Source organism: Zymoseptoria tritici, chromosome 14 (assembly GCF_000219625.1).
Source record: "Zymoseptoria tritici IPO323 chromosome 14, whole genome shotgun sequence".
Taxonomy (NCBI): Eukaryota; Fungi; Ascomycota; class Dothideomycetes; order Mycosphaerellales; family Mycosphaerellaceae; genus Zymoseptoria; species Zymoseptoria tritici.
In genome coordinates, this window is record NC_018205.1 from 537,667 (window position 1) to 553,406 (window position 15,740).

The 15,740-nt window shown below is 42.0% G+C and overlaps 1 protein-coding gene across 1 annotated transcript; it reads right to left on the reverse strand.

Annotated features, from left to right (window-relative positions):
- Window positions 1-11,503: 11,503 nt before the first annotated feature.
- On the reverse strand, window positions 11,504-12,178 carry MYCGRDRAFT_97594 (uncharacterized protein; the record flags this gene model as incomplete). The annotated part of the gene is made up of 1 exon (XM_003847414.1): window positions 11,504-12,178. The coding sequence occupies one exon, from the start codon at window positions 12,176-12,178 to the stop codon at window positions 11,504-11,506; it is 675 nt and encodes a 224-aa protein (XP_003847462.1).
- Between the last annotated feature and the right edge of the window lie 3,562 nt (window positions 12,179-15,740).

Here is a 15,740-nt window from a genome sequence, read left to right on the forward strand (position 1 = left end):
GGTAGGTAAACAACAGTTTGCCCTAGGCTTAGAATATGCTAATCTCGAGTTCTAGGTAGAGTTATAGGGTTCTGCTGCTAAGCTTTGCGAATCCTTAAAGCGAGCGATATAGGAGTTTGTTGTGCACGCGGAACACTAATAGTCTCCTTACTCGACGTTAGACACTTAACACTCGTTCGTATGAACGAATAGCATTAAGCTAAACGTAAATGCAACACTGCCTAGGTTTCTATTAACGTACAAGTCGGACGCCTTCCGGCCGAGCTTGCCCTTAGCTCCTAAGTAATAATTAGAAGGTGTAGGCCAAATAGAGCTCTTGCCTACTTACGGAGATATAATACGTAGAGCTAAATCGCTTTTATTAATGTTATCAAAAATCCGTTGTTCTTAAGCATGTCCTTAGAACTTTGCTTGTCCTAGTCTAAGGTAAGCGCCTTCTTCCCGAAGGAAAGGTAGTAATGCTACAGCAAGGAATTACAGGATGCGACCGCTTCGTTAATAAGAGCAGCCGGTTTCGAAGGGTGTATCTAGAATCCACACTACAAAGGTTAGTAAACTACTACTTGTTTATTAAGTCATTTTTACATACGATATCTTTATATCGCTTCTAATATATGTTCCTATTAGCATCCAATTCTCTAATGTGTAGTAGGAGAAAGGTAGTTAAGGTTGTTACTACCTAAGTATGCCGTTGTCTGTCTTGCATTGCCTTGTAGATAGTCGTTAGGATCTTTTTATCTAACTTAATTATCTGAATCTCTAGAAGATAGTTCAGTTAATTCTGAACTATACGAGGCACAGGTTTGATCTTATACTATGCGGATAATTCGTCTTCGATAGCAGCTATCTCCAGAGTTTCCTCGCTAGTAAAACGCCATCTAAGGCAAAGGAGGCGTAGTGTCGTGTACAGATAAAGACAGTCTTGTACAACCGCGACCTAACTATGTTAGCGCTATAATGTCTTTTAATACGGGTAGCACTTATATCTCTATAATAACTCGTTATTTGGAAGAAGCTAGACTCGAGCTGTAAGCTCTTGCAAGCTTCGCGTAGGGCATACTTAATGCACTCTTTAGTATATTCCGACACATCGATTAATGTATCTGTTAGGCAGTATGCACTTGTTTTAGCTATATGCTAGCCGGACGAGTTCTTCGTTAGTACATTAATTTAGTATTTGTCTATTAGATTAAATTAGGTACAGTCGACTTCGAGAAAAGGACTGTTATCGTAGTGTCGTAACTAGACAGTTCGAGGCGTCGACGCAGTCTACATTACTCCTATAAACAGACATTTATAAGTTATGTCTTTCCCTAAAACAAAATTGTTACTTCGTAAGTAAAAAGCTAAATAGCAGCGGATATACATTTTTCGAAAGGCCGAATAGTTGTAACTCGGTCCGGAGAGCATATAAATAGTAGTAACTTGAATTTTTCACATTGCGAACAGGGCATACTGTTGCTACACTATTTAGGTTAGCATATAAAGTCTAGTAAGATTCCGGGACGAAAACCTTCTTCTTTTAGACCTAACATCTAATGCATGTTTTATTTAGTAGTACGTGTGCGTAAATCGTTATAGCAGCTGCTCGAGGGATAGTAGGCAACGCTGCTAACTTAAGCGACAGATCTATATCTAGACAAGCGGACTGCTTTAGATTTGGTATAAGCAGTGTCCGGGAGGGTATAGAATGCTCTATCGAGTATCCTTAGGCCTGTTGCGCTACGTGTAAATGTTTGTACTTATCTAAGGGACGACAGTTTGTTCTGTTATCGGTCCGCAGAATGCCAAGATGCGGGGAATATCCGGAGCTCTATATATACCGGGCGGCTAAAATAGGCTCGCGGGATTAGGTTAAGATTACACTAAAGGTAATATGCTAGGCTATCTATTGCTATAAAAGTGGATAATAAAGGATCCACTTTCCGAGCATCTACACCCCTCGTATACTGTTAAATGTAATAATATGTGCATATGTAGGTACTATTTAGGTATAGTACTCTAGCAGGCGCACCTATAGCCTCCTTAATTACGTTATGCAGGAATTCGATCCTTGCTAATATTGTCTAGCAGCGTTAATGCGCCTATGCTCGGGGACCGACTGCCGTCTTCGTTGCCTACCTCCGGCATTATAGATGGAGCTGTTATAGGAATGCGAAATTAAGCGCATAGCAAAAGATAAGACGTACTGTAGCAAGGTAGAGTGTAGGAGATTTATACTTCTAGCATTTATTATCGCGGGAAAGGCTACTTGTAGGTACTGCGGGACGCAGAGCTACGTAACGTACAAACAGGCGTTCTACGAAGACAAGTGTCCTTCGGACTTAGCTCTTTCAAGCTACACTAGACCTGCCTAATAAGCTCCGCTAGCGACGATGCTTCTCGTGCTATGCGATAGTATCTATCGAGATAGGGTGCAACTACGTAAGGGAAGTGCCCTCGCCTTAAAAGATTGCGTCGTAACTAATTCTCGATAGCTGTCGCTACGGTGTAGAATTTTGTTACATATGCGATAGGCAAAACCTAGGCGATGCGTGTGCGCCTTTTAGATAGAAGAAAACTTGCTCCGCCGCGCGGAACAAGTTGTTAATTGCGCCGCCCCTCCCGATATCCCTTCCGCTAAGCGCTAACTACGCATCGCTCGGGTGTAAGACTAGCTGCGCGATACAGACGAGTGCAATTATCGTGGAAAGCACAAATTTAAGAGAATCGAAGGCGGGTATAGAATGTTACTATTTACTAGCGAGATGTGCAATTAAAGGCGCCGGCAATTCATCCTTCGGTACCGTTAGTGCTAATTAGATGTGTGCATAAATTGTCGCTTACATCGAGTATAGATACTAATTTAGCCCGATAGTCGCTTAGCTTACTACTTAAGGAATAAAAAATTACATTATATAAAGTCTAAGGCCGTAGATGTTAATAAACGAACTAGTGTTATTTCACGATTTTTTTTTAGTCTTATAGATACTTTAAATGCGCGATGCTACAATCGCTCGAAAGGTCCGACGTTATAGAGCAAATATGTAAAGGGTGTATCGATTTTGTTTTTACTCTATATAAGTAGAGTAGGCACGATTACCGTAGTTACGATACTATCTCCTTTGCAGCTCGCCGGTTTGCGACTAGGAAGCACCTTCCTCTTATTAGAAGAACCTATTCTAAAGGGAAAGCTGTTAAAATATAGTAGCTAGTAATAGCTAGCTAGCTCTAAATAGTGTATATTAGGATATCTTCCTCTAAGTTAGTAGTTAGTTCTTTAATTAATCACTTTATCAATTATTTAATTTCAAAAGGTTATAAGCCCGGGTTTTGCGCTATACCTGTTATCTTCTTTGTGCACTCTGCTGCGTACTCGGATACGCGAACATACAACCTTTTAAGATAACACCTTTTCAAAACCCCAAGATTAATGTACTAGCTATTAACCTCGGTTACGGGTTTACCCGCTATATAGCTAGAAAATTCGAAGGCTAGAAACTCAATAGCTAGCATAAAAAAACCTTTTACGCTAGATTGCTAGCTACTTTAATTAAACACACTAACCTCCTTATTGTCTACGACAGAATCGAACGCTAACATAGATGTTAGGACTAATACAAAGGGCGTTCTCCTATCATCGAGAAAGAGATATAACGCACAACTCGCATCCTTCTTCGATTCCCTTTACGTTAATAAACAACCTTACCGTCGCAATTACCGCTACCTACTTAGGAGCCGATTTTACCTTAAGAAGCCTTCGCTAGGCCGATACCTCGACAAGCTCTCTTTCCTATACATCGTCGAAACGATACGTTAAGAAGTTAAGACCGGCAAGCTCCCCAAGCTTAACATTAATCTAATCCCTTTTAGATACGAATCGGACTTTGTCCCTCGCAAACGTCCTTGGAAAGAATACGGATCTCCTTCCCTAAGAGCAGTAGTATTAGACATACCGGATCCTCCTTCTCCCGCTCTTCGAGACTTCTTTAGCCTCGCGCCGTTAATACTACCGCCTCTTTGTCTCTAAGTCGATAAGGACAGAGACAGCGACGAACAACACCTCTGTTTCTCTTGCGCCGAATTAGCTCCTCCCTGCGCAGGATACGACATTCTATAACGAGAAACTAGGAAAATATTGCGCAGAGCTTCCGAACTCGCACCCTCTTTCTCGATTATTTAACTATGTCGACTATGCAAGCTGCCGAGAAACTACTAACCCTATCAGTCCCTGTTCTCGAAGAAAAGGATAACTAGAGCACGTGGAACGATAAAATTCGCAACTAACTCGTCGCGCTCGGATACAGCTTAGTAATTAAGACAGCCGAACCTTAACAGGACACCGATCTTCCCTACGAGGGAGCTAACTAGACTAAATACTAGCGCGATTTTAAGGAGAAACAGAAGCGAGCCCTTAGAATTATTAGAGACAGATGCGGTTACAATGCCAAACAACTTATCTTTAGGCACGCTAATCCCTTTAACGCGCTAAGTACTCTTTCCGAGAACTTCGCTAAAGGAGGCGCTGGAGAATTCGCGAGAATATCTAATCTCTAGAACTTAATTACTATAGACAATTCTAAGGGCGGCATTAGCCTCTACGGTTCTAAAGTTCGTCGTCTCTAGAATCGTTTCGTAGAGATCGATCTAGGACTTAAGATCCTAGAGCCTTACGCTGTCTAAAAGTTTATTGCCGGATTGCTAGAATCCTTCGAGCTATTCGTTACCTCCTTCAACCAAACCCGTTAGCTTATCCTAAAGACAGTTAACAACACAGTCGAGAAAACCGCCGTTACCTTAGGAGAAGTTATCTCTAGCGCTAAGGACTTCGAGACGCGACGTAACGCGTTAAGCACTAACGAACTCGGTCTTTATAGTAGATACAACCGCAAGCCAAAAGGCCGCGGCATCCCCCGAGATCAGTGTAAGTACTACGATCGTCGTTATAAGGGAGAATGCTTTATGCTTAACCTAAGCAAGGCGCCAGAATAGTAGAAGAAGAAGGAAGCCGAACGAAGGGATAGAAAGCATAAGGTCGACGACAACGAGGAGACGACTCTCGTCTGCGAGTCCGCTCTAAAGAAGACTAAGGGCCTAGTCGTTCTAACTAACGACTGCGCCTTCAGTGCATCGAACGCTAGCGGCGAATCCTTTGCCTTGTATAAGGGCTCTAATCTCTTCGACACCTAGATCGTCGACTCCGGTTGTACATTACACCTCGTCGGAAGGAGAGACGTCTTTACCTCGATAACCCTAATTAAAGGGTATAGCTCCCGAGGAATCGGTAGTAACGCTATCGCTCCTACTTACATTAGAACTATCCGAATACCCGCGAAGATTAACAACAAACTCCACTAGCTGAACATTACTAATGTTAAGTACTCGGCGCAAGCTAGAGTTAATCTTCTGTCTCTCGAACAAATGTAGCCTTCCTTCGACGAAATTACTGCCTCGCCAACTAGCCTTACTCTCGTTAAGGGCAGCCGCAGTTTCGTTACGCGCTTTTAAGACGGCTTGCTCCTTCTCGATACAATGCCGACGGAGGTTAAGATAGACTTCTGTATAGCTGCGTATAAAGTCGACGGACAATAGGCATAGCTCTAGCACGAGAGGATAGGACATCTCGGCCAACAAAGCGTTCACCGTCTTAAGGACATAGTTACCGGAATGGAAGCATTAAATCCGTCGGGTTAATGCATCTGCGAAAGCTGCATACACAGTCGTTTTCGCGCTAAACCACACTATGGTTATATTAAACCTGCGACCTCGAAGCTCGAACTCCTTTATATAGACTCCAAATATAGCCTAAAGGATATAGTAGGCTACGATAAATCCAGTTTTTGGCTTACGTTAGTCGATAACTATACAACGAACACGGATTGCTTCCCGTATAGGCATATTCTCGATGTCCTTCTATGCCTGCAATAGTATTTAAAACGACATCAAACGCCCGTCTACAAGTGCAGACGAATACGACTTGACTAAGGGAGCGAATTTATTAATAACGCCTTTAAAGACTTCTACTTCGATTAAGGAATTGAACTCGAATTTATATCTACCGAACAAAGTTAATTAAACGGCGTCGCTAAAGTCGTCAATCGAGTAATCCTTAAAAAGCTCGAACTAACGCTGATCGCTGGTAATCTCTCTTTAAAATGGTAGCCTGCGGTAGTGTCGGCAATAGCATACCTACGCAACAGATTACCAAACTTAAGACACGCAATTACAGGACACGAAGCGTTCTACGGAGAAAGGCCGGATTTGTCTAACATTCGCAAGATTAGTTTAAAGGCCTATTGTTTAGTAAAAGAACCTAAGAACCGCGCGGGCTATATAGACAGGGCAGAGGAAGGACAACTCCTTAGTTTTAAAGGGAACTATTAATATCTGGTTATCTGCCTAGGCTAGAAGGAACTAAGATAGGTCTATAATGTAATCTTTAAGGAGCATCGGAAACACATTAAGGTCGAATTAGGCTCGGACTCCGAAGATGAAGCTCTGCTATTAAAGCGTGTGCGAAAGCAACGCTCTGTTAGACTCTTTGGTCCGGTTTAAAGTTCGGGGCCTATTTTATTGTCTGCCGCTCTAGGGGGCGAGAAAGCAGATGACGAATCGACAGACACTAAAAGCACCGACTCGGAACTAACTACTCTACCCGAGTCGCTAACGCCGCTAACGCTATCGTTACATACCCTGTCTCGAGAACTAACGCCGGCAACGCCTCCGCGAGAGCTAACGCCTCCGCGAGAACTAATACCTCCGCCTCCCGTAGAGATTATATAGGACACTGTACCGGACGGACTTAAACGAGTTCGCAAGAAGAACTCCCTCTTCCCCGAAAGCGATTACGCACTCCTCTACGCGCATACGAATCTACTTACTAAGACGCTCGACTGTTACCTAGTGTTATAGCAAACGATAATGTATGCCTTCCTCGCGACTGCCGTAGCAGCTTTCGAACTATACGAGCTACGTACGGTATAAGACGCTAAAAGGACTGTAGTGGGGAATATCGCACTGTCACGTGCGGTCTGTATCTAGCTTCAGCTTCGTGTGCAGGTCGGAGGATGATGGAGACATCGACCTCCGGAAGGACCTTCGACACGCACATGAGGCCCAACAGTACAGAGCGCTCACTACTACCTCTTTTGCCCCCCCTACCTTTCACTCTAATTGTACAGTTTACCGCCCTTTTTGCCCCCTATGCTACTCCATACGTCCGCACTGCTACTATCCGCGGGAGATCGGAACCTTTGGAAGTTCCCCCCTCACAGGACTACCGTCTGGACCGAGTAGAAGGACGCGATAAGTGAGGAAGTAAAGTTACTTCGGAAGAACAAAACGTAGCAACTTAAGAAGCGCTTACAGATCTCTTCAAAGGCGAATATCCTGCTAGGTAGGTAGGTGTTTAAGCTTAAACGAGGGCCAAACGGTAAGATCCTTAAATATAAGGCGCGATAGGTAGTTAAGGGATACTAACAGGAAGAGGGCTCGGACTATACCGAGACCTTCGCGTCCGTCGTTAAACTAATGAGCTACAAGGCTATCTTCGCAATCGCCGTAGCACTGGACTACGAGATCGAACAAATGGACGTTAAGACCGCCTTTCTTTACGGCCTTATTAAGGAAACTGTATACGTTAAACAGCCCTACGAATTCGAGGAAGGGGACGATGTCTGTCTTCTTAAGAAATCGCTCTATAGATTGAAGTAGTTACCTCGTACCTGGTATAAGACTCTAACCTCTTATCTCGCGGAAATCGGATTTAAGCCGCTAGACGTAGATGCTAGTGTCTTTATCCGAGGGAATACGTTTATCGCCGTGTATGTAGACGATCTGCTTATCGTCGGACTACGGAAGAAGGAAGTTAGCGAAATCAAAAGCTAACTAGCGAAGAGATTCGAAATGTCCGATCTTGGGCCGTGCGCCTACTATCTCGGTATAACAGTGCGTAGAGACCGCGTTAACCGAAAGATATTCCTTAGCTAACAGGCCTATATCGAGAAGTTCCTCCGACAATACAACATGTAGGAACAAAAGGTTAGAACGACTCTAATAGACTCTTCCGCAAAGATCCAACCTGCGGAGGAAGGCTACATTGCCCCTAATAAACTTCGAACTAAATATCAGTCAGCTGTGGGCTTACTAATGTACGCTATGCTCGGCACTCGACCAGACATCGCATACTCTGTGTCTGTAGTTAGTCGGTTCTGCGCCAATCCTACCGAAGAACACTAGAAACTAGTCGAAAGAATTATAGCTTACCTGCGTTATACTATTTAATTTGAACTAGTGTACTATGGAGATCTACAACTACTTAGCAGCTACACAGACGCCGACTGGGCTGGCGATATCGAGACACGCCGCTCTATGTCCGGCTAGGTATTTAGCCTAGGTAGCGGAGCTATTAGTTGGTTGTTAAAGCGATAGACGAGAGTAGCGCTGTCAACGGTTAAAGCGGAATACATAGGCGAAACGCAAGCCGCTAAGGAAGCTATCTGGCTAAAGTCTCTTCTCGATTAAATACTCCCCGACTCCGAGAAAGGTCTATAGGCAACTATTATACACTGCGACAACTAAGGCGCTATAGCTCTCGCGAAGAACCCAGCGTTCCACTCGCGATCTAAGCACTTTAGTGTCGATGTGCATTTCATTCGCGAGCGAGTTTAGGAAGGAGATATTAAACTACACTAGGTTAAAACCGACAGAATAATCGCTAATGGTCTTACTAAGCTACTTCCGAATTGCTAGTTCTACGCTTTCCGAAAAGCCGTTGGTTTAACGCTCCCTGCTACTGCTGTAACGCCAAAATAGCTAGAAGACATAAAATAAGTTAGCGGACTAGGGGGAGTTTCGCCAAGGCTACGACAGCGACGTCGACAATGTCGCTATTAATTTTCTTCGACAACGAGCTCCGAGCTAATACCCTTTAGGACAAGTATGCGAAGTTTAAGGACGGATTAACCGGTCGTTCATCGAGATATCGCCGTCGACCCCAAATCCTTATACAAAACTCCGAGTTATGTAATCCTCGGCGCTGACCTTAGCGCTGGAGTATAAGGATTTTCTGACTTCAGAACTAAACTTGCTTCCTTTCTTGAACATCCAGCGATACTAACGCTAACGACAACAACTATAGAAGATTTCCCTTTCTACCAAAACTATAACTATAGAACCGAGTCTGGATTTAAGCTTATAGAAAACGAATTCGGCCGCCCTACCTTGCGAAGAATCGACTTAGACTAGTCGCTTCCTCTATCTAATACAGCTGATTTCCTAGCAACCGCTCCTAGTCGAGTCCTTCGCCAAAGGATTAAATAAAGGCGCCTACTGCTACCCGAAAACCTCACTAGTGTGGATTTCAGTTTGTTTGTTGTTGTTTGTTTGTTTGTTTGTTCTATTTACGTCCTTTCGGAGTCCAAGACTATGTAGGACGGCTTTGCTATAAAGGCAAAGCAGTAGATCTAGTTACAATTAGATTTTTCGGTATTCTTTAACCTTAGGGGAGACCCCGTGCCTAAGGCAGGACCTACAAGCAGAATCTGCCGAAGGACTTTAAAACAGCGCAAGACAAAGGAAATCAAACGAGTATCGTTGTCTGTAGCCTAAGGCTGCAGAATTTTCGCGCTAAGCTTTTGTAGAATTTTTAGCGGATCCTTCTGCTTTTGTCTATAGCCTAAGGCTGCAGAATTTTCGCGCTAAGCTTTTGCAGAATTTTCAGCGGATCCTTCCGCTTCGCACATACGCTGCGAATTCGAAAGAGATGTAGTGTAAGAAGTAGCTGTCTAACTCGCTGCCTTCTCTTGTCCTTAGTATGCCTTTGTAGAACTATATGCCGCCTTCTAGCGTATATAGCTACATAGGTTAATTGTAGAGTTGTAGATTCTACCGAGTTCTAGCTCTTTAAAGTACATATATACTTCCTTCGAGGGCGACGAAGTCTTTAGAGAAGGGACATGCGATTTCGATTCGGATTTCGAGGAGGTGCGCGTATAGGGCAGAGTGGACTACTTCTTTCTTCTTCTCGTTCTCGTTCGTAGCGTAGAGGGCTGTTCGTTCGGATCGTGCCGTTATTCTGTTGTAGCTTGTATTTCGAGGCGGATTTCGAGAAGGATAGATTTCGGGCGGATTTCGAGAGGTTTTCGAGGAGGTTTCTTCCAGACTGTCTTAGTTTCCCTTCCGAGGAAGGTACTTACGACGGCCACCGCGTAAAGGTGCAGTCTGTTCGGCCGTCTGTGGATTTCAGTATTCTTAGCAAAGAAGCAATTGAAAGAATCTACCGCGACTACTTCACAGCTACCGAGCAATTAAAGGACTGCCGCGAAATGGCCAGAATGCTCCAAGTGTTTAAAAGTGGATCGAAAGAGAAATACGGATTAAGAGGGCTATATATTCACCCTAAACTACTCTGCTTCCTGTCGGACTAAGAACGCACTAACTGGGCAACCGCCTATAAGGACGTTAAACACTCGGATCTTTGGAGCGCTTTTCAAACTATATCCAAAACCAGACAGAAGCCGCTTAACGCCTACACTCCCAAGACCTGGATTGCCCTTGTGAAAAGCCCTTAAGCTAACTAGATTACCGACAGCAACTAGCGCCAAATTCCCTGGCATGTGTAGGCGTTTGCGATCGTTAGTAGCCCTAGTAAGCATAGCAAGAATCTCTTTATCTACGACTGTAATAGCGGGAGCCTTATACGCCGCTATAAGAGTGTTAAGCTGAACGAAGTCTATAGAAGCATCGCCCGGTTCTATAACAAAATCAGGGCTACCTGGCGCATCAATCAAGTGTTTATAGGCAACATCTATGACGACTTTATTAGCGACACTATAGAATAGGCCTAATACGATAACACCAGCATCGAAATCGACGAGAACCACTGTATTGGACACACTATGCGTTGGATTCACAAGATGAGCTAGATAAGGGATAGCTACTTCGATCCTAAGGACAAGAAACATAGCCTTAAGGATCCGCGGTGGGAATCCTTTGTTGAAATGGAATACTTAACGGAACACTACACCGCTAAGTGAGATTAAGATAGTACTCTTCCCTTACAGAGGGTTTGACGAGGCTATGGAACAGCTAACGAGGGGGAGTGTTGAAATACGGTAGCTGGCAATAGCTGGCTAGCTCCAAATGGTGTATATTAGGATATCTTCCTCTGAGTTGGTAGTCAGTTCTTCAATCAATCACTTCATCAATCATTCAATTTCAAAAAAAGCTGGTAGGCTTGCATGACGGAAAGATGAAATTTGTGTACCGGGGCACAAGTAGCGGTTAGGGTGGACGTGCTCGCTGCATCTTGGTCACGACCTTGGACTGGCGGGTCGGAGCAACCCTCTCAACTCGATGGCCGATAGTAAAGGCCAGGAAAATTCGAAAGCAATGGCAGACATGTTTCGAACAGCGGATTGTTGGTAGGTACCGTATTTCGCTTGTCCTCTGTCCTTCTATTCTCAGCTCCACCGCTGGATGACTTAGGTTCCGTCCAATTCATCAACATCTTTTGGCCGTGAACTCATACCGTGTCTATATCGTAATAGGTCCTGTCGCGGTCGCCGCTCCCGAGCTGGATACTCCACGCGGTCGCTTTGATACCCTCGTCCCAACTACACCTCGGAATAGTTCTCTTGATTTTGCATCTCCCCACAGTCATGTGGGCGTACGAAGACTCCTTGTCAATGGTATAGACCTTGATGTTCTTGGTATGGAATGGCTTCCAGTAGGAGATTGAGTTAAGGACCATTGGGGACTTGATGCTCGCCGTCACTAGAGGACACACAATCGTGAGTGGCGCCCCGTTCAGCTTCTTCATGACACGTCTTGCTCGAGGCTCGTCTGTGTTATGCACCTCCACTGATCCACTGTCTTCCGAGCCAAAGAAGAGAGCATCCGGCATGAAATCCGTGTCGCATGAGACGAAAGTCTCGTCCTTGGTCACGAACAGCAAGACTTCGAATCCCATGCTCCACATCTCTTCCCCAGAGCTGATCACGTATTCCGCCGAGCCTAGATTGCTCTCGATGATATGGCGTAGCGACTTGCTTACAACTGTGAAAGAGTATCCCGCCTGCATTCTTTGTATAAGCCAACGTCTCTCCGGGATGAAATATTTGAACGGATTGGTGTACTTGTCCAGGTCCTTAGCGCTAAACCTGATATTAGTGCCGATAATAAAATTGACGGAGTCCATTAGTAAGAGCTAGGCCATGATATTGTCCCTTATAAGGTCCACATCCATGATTCGGCGCAGTGTCGAAACTGTAACATTGAAGATCATTGTAGTGTCTATTGTGTACAGTCGAGTGGCCGACTGCATTCCGATATGTTCGAAAAGATGAACGGGACTGGAAGTCAGCCGTTACTAGGCAGCCGCCGGCTGGCGGGACGCCCCGCCTGTTGTGATTGGACTTAAGCTGAGTGGAAGAAGACCTCTGATTGGCAGGTATATATTGTTATGTAGAGAGAATCTTAAGTATGAGATTCTTACTTTAGCTATCTGTGTGTAGGAATGCCTTAGCACTAGTTACGTGCACTTTACTAATAGTTAGTTTAATAATCTACAATACTCCCCTATTAGCAGCTGCATTATTACGAGCTGTCTGTTACCTAAATATAGTAGGTATTTACCTACTACGTAGCTAATACTCGGCTTTAGCTTATTAAAAAGCATCTTCTTCTAGCTTTTTTATTCCTCTACTTTATAATCTACACCTCTTATCTATTTAGCTAATTTATTAGCTAATCTATTATCTATCCCTTATAGCTATTAATAACATAATCTATATTACTAGCTATAGCTTCTAGAAGAAGAGTAGCTTTCTCTGTCCTTAGGAAAACCTTCTAGCAAGTTATTAATAAAGTAAGAGCTATTAGTAGTAGAGATCTCCTATAGATCTATAAAGATAGTTCTGTAGTATATTAGACTATATATTAACTTATTAGAAGAGAGATAAATAGACACTATAATAGAGTAAATATTAGGGCTTAGGGTCCCTTCTCTTTTGTAGCTTGCTTTAATAGGTTTATAGCTAAGCTTAATAAGGATTTCCTTACTACAGACCTTATTAATATAGTAATAAAGGAGCTATATAACCTAAGGGAGTAGGCCTTCCTAGTAGAAAACTACCCTAGTCTAATAACTCCTAATCCTTAGGGATTTGTGTTATACTATAACTAGACTCCTCTTAGCTAAATATTAAGCTCTAATAAGGCAGAGATAAAGTAGTAGTTAGTAGTATAGTATCCTATGTATGTTCTCCTTAAAATCCCTTCTTCCCTAATAGAAACTAATATTCTCCTAGGCTTTAAGTTAAGATTCTAGGGGAATTAGCTTAGTCTTTTAGTAGTAGTTTTAGGGGGCAGGCTATAGGTTCTAGGATATGCTCTAATGCTTTTAGGTTTTTATAGAAAAGTTTTCCTTTAGCTAGGTGTTTTTCTTATAGTTTCTTAGATGCTTTTATAGAGGTGTGTAGTTACCTCCTTTCCTTTATATAGATAAGAATAAAATAAATGTTCTAAGTGTTATGCTTCTTAGTTTTGTAACAAATAAAATAGTATAATTCTAGGGAGGGAATCCTTCTTAGGTAGGAATGTAGGTATTAAGGCATAAATTTAAGAGCAATTTCCCTCTTCTTATTAAGGGCTAGTTAGTCTAGTAGTATAATTTCTAACTACAAATTAGAAGGTTATAGGTTTAATTCCTATATTAGCCTTTCTTATATGTCTATGTTAGCTGCCTAATATAGACGTATAAGTATCTTTTTGCTGGATTTATAGATCTATATATTAGAGGATAGTGTTTAGGGATTTTAGTTTTGTTAGACAGTCTGTAAGCTATATGTCTGTCCTTACAAACTCTACCTTAATACTCCCTTTATTATATTGCTCTCTGCAGTAATAGTTCCTAAGAGAGACATATCTTAATCTTTTAGAGTTAGCATAGTTTTCTATAAGGCTAATAGCTAATTAATTGTCTACTTTAATAAGGATAGTAGAAATGCTTTTAGCCTAGGTAAAGGGCTAGAGCTTATTAATAAGATTCCTTACCTAATTTACTTCTCTTATTGCCTTAGTAAGAGAGAGGTACTCTGCCTTAGTACTAGATAGTACTACTTCTTTCTATAGTTAAGATCTCTAGATAACTAGGCCTCCTACAATTTTAAAGAGCATTTCTAAGGTAGACCTAGATATGCTAGGATTACTAGCAAAGTTAGAGTCTAAGAATGCTTTAATCTAAATTTGCTCCTTAGTTTTCCTATATATAAGGCACTTATTAATTATGCCTATAACATATCTCTAGATATGTTTAGCTGCCTAAATATGCAAAGGTCCTAGGTTCTAAAGGAACCTTGCATAGTAGTTAACGGCAAAACTAATATCTGGTCTAGTATAGTTTAACAGATGTTGCAGTTCCCTAATAATCTTATTAAAGAGATTATAGTCCTTCTTTATTCCCTTATCCTAGAGGGGTTTAAGGAGGGTATTAAGGGGGTACTTAACACTCTTTGTATTGCTAAGACTATGTCCTTAAAGTTTGTCTCTAGAATAGTATTCCTAAGAGACAGACATAGAGCTATCTTTCCTTTCCTTTAGGTAAAGTCTAAGAAAGACATTAGTATTAACAACCTTAATTGTGTACTTCTGCTCTAATCCCTTAATTAGCTTGTTAATCTTATAGTCTAACTATCTAAAGATCTAGAAGTTATCTATATAAAGGAGAATAAGGATGCCTTTCCCTTAAAAGAGGTAAGCATTACTAATAGTTCTTATTAGACTAAGCTTTTAGAGAGTGTTTATAGTATTATAGTGCTAGAGAGTAGCTGCCTGCTTAAGCCTATACAGTCCTTTCTTAATATATATAATATACTTATAGGCATCTTTCTTAAAGAGATAAGCTCCCTCTAGTAGCTTAATAAAGATCTGCTTATCTAGGTTTAGATTTAGGAATGTAGTCTTAATATTAACTTATCTCCTCTTTTAGCTAAAGTTAACTAAAAGGGACAGAAGTATTCTCCCTGTTGCAGCTCTTAGGGTAGGAGCAAAGGTATTAACATAGTTAAGTCCCTTTCTTTGTGTAAATCCCCTAGCTATCTATCTAGCCTTATACTTCTCTATAGTTCTATCTAGGAGCACCTTAATCTTAAAGACCTATTTCCCTATAAGAGGGACTCTCCCCTTAGGGAGGGTGCTAATAAGTTTCTATTTAAGGCATCCTATAGACTTAAGTAACTTAGCTTCCTTAATAATAGCTTTCTCCTATTCCTTATAGTTAGATCTAGAGAGAGCTTCCTTAACTATCTTAGGATTAGACAGATTAGGATTTGTTGCTTTAAGTCTTATCTTCTAGATCTTGCTATAGTTTTTTCTTACAACTAATCTTCTACTTCTTAAGAGTCTAAATATGCCTAAGCTTTTAGGACTTGCTTTATTACCTAATTTCTTAGGTCTCTTAGGGCTTCTCCTTACTTTCCTCTTTCCTATAATATAAATGTCTAGGAAGGGAGTTATAGTATAATCTTAGAGGTCTTCCCTTTTAGGGCAATTCTTTGCTAATGCTTAATGTTATAGCTGTATTAATAAGGTATTAGCCTGCTCCTAGAATCCCTTAGGACTTCCTTAGAATCCCTTAGGACTTCCTGTTTCCTTAGAAATATGCTCCCCCTAAGCTAGCTAGGAGGCTTCTTTATACTTAGTAGCCTCTAGCTAATTAGGCTTAGACTGCTTGTGTTAGTTATCCTAGGACTGTATATCCT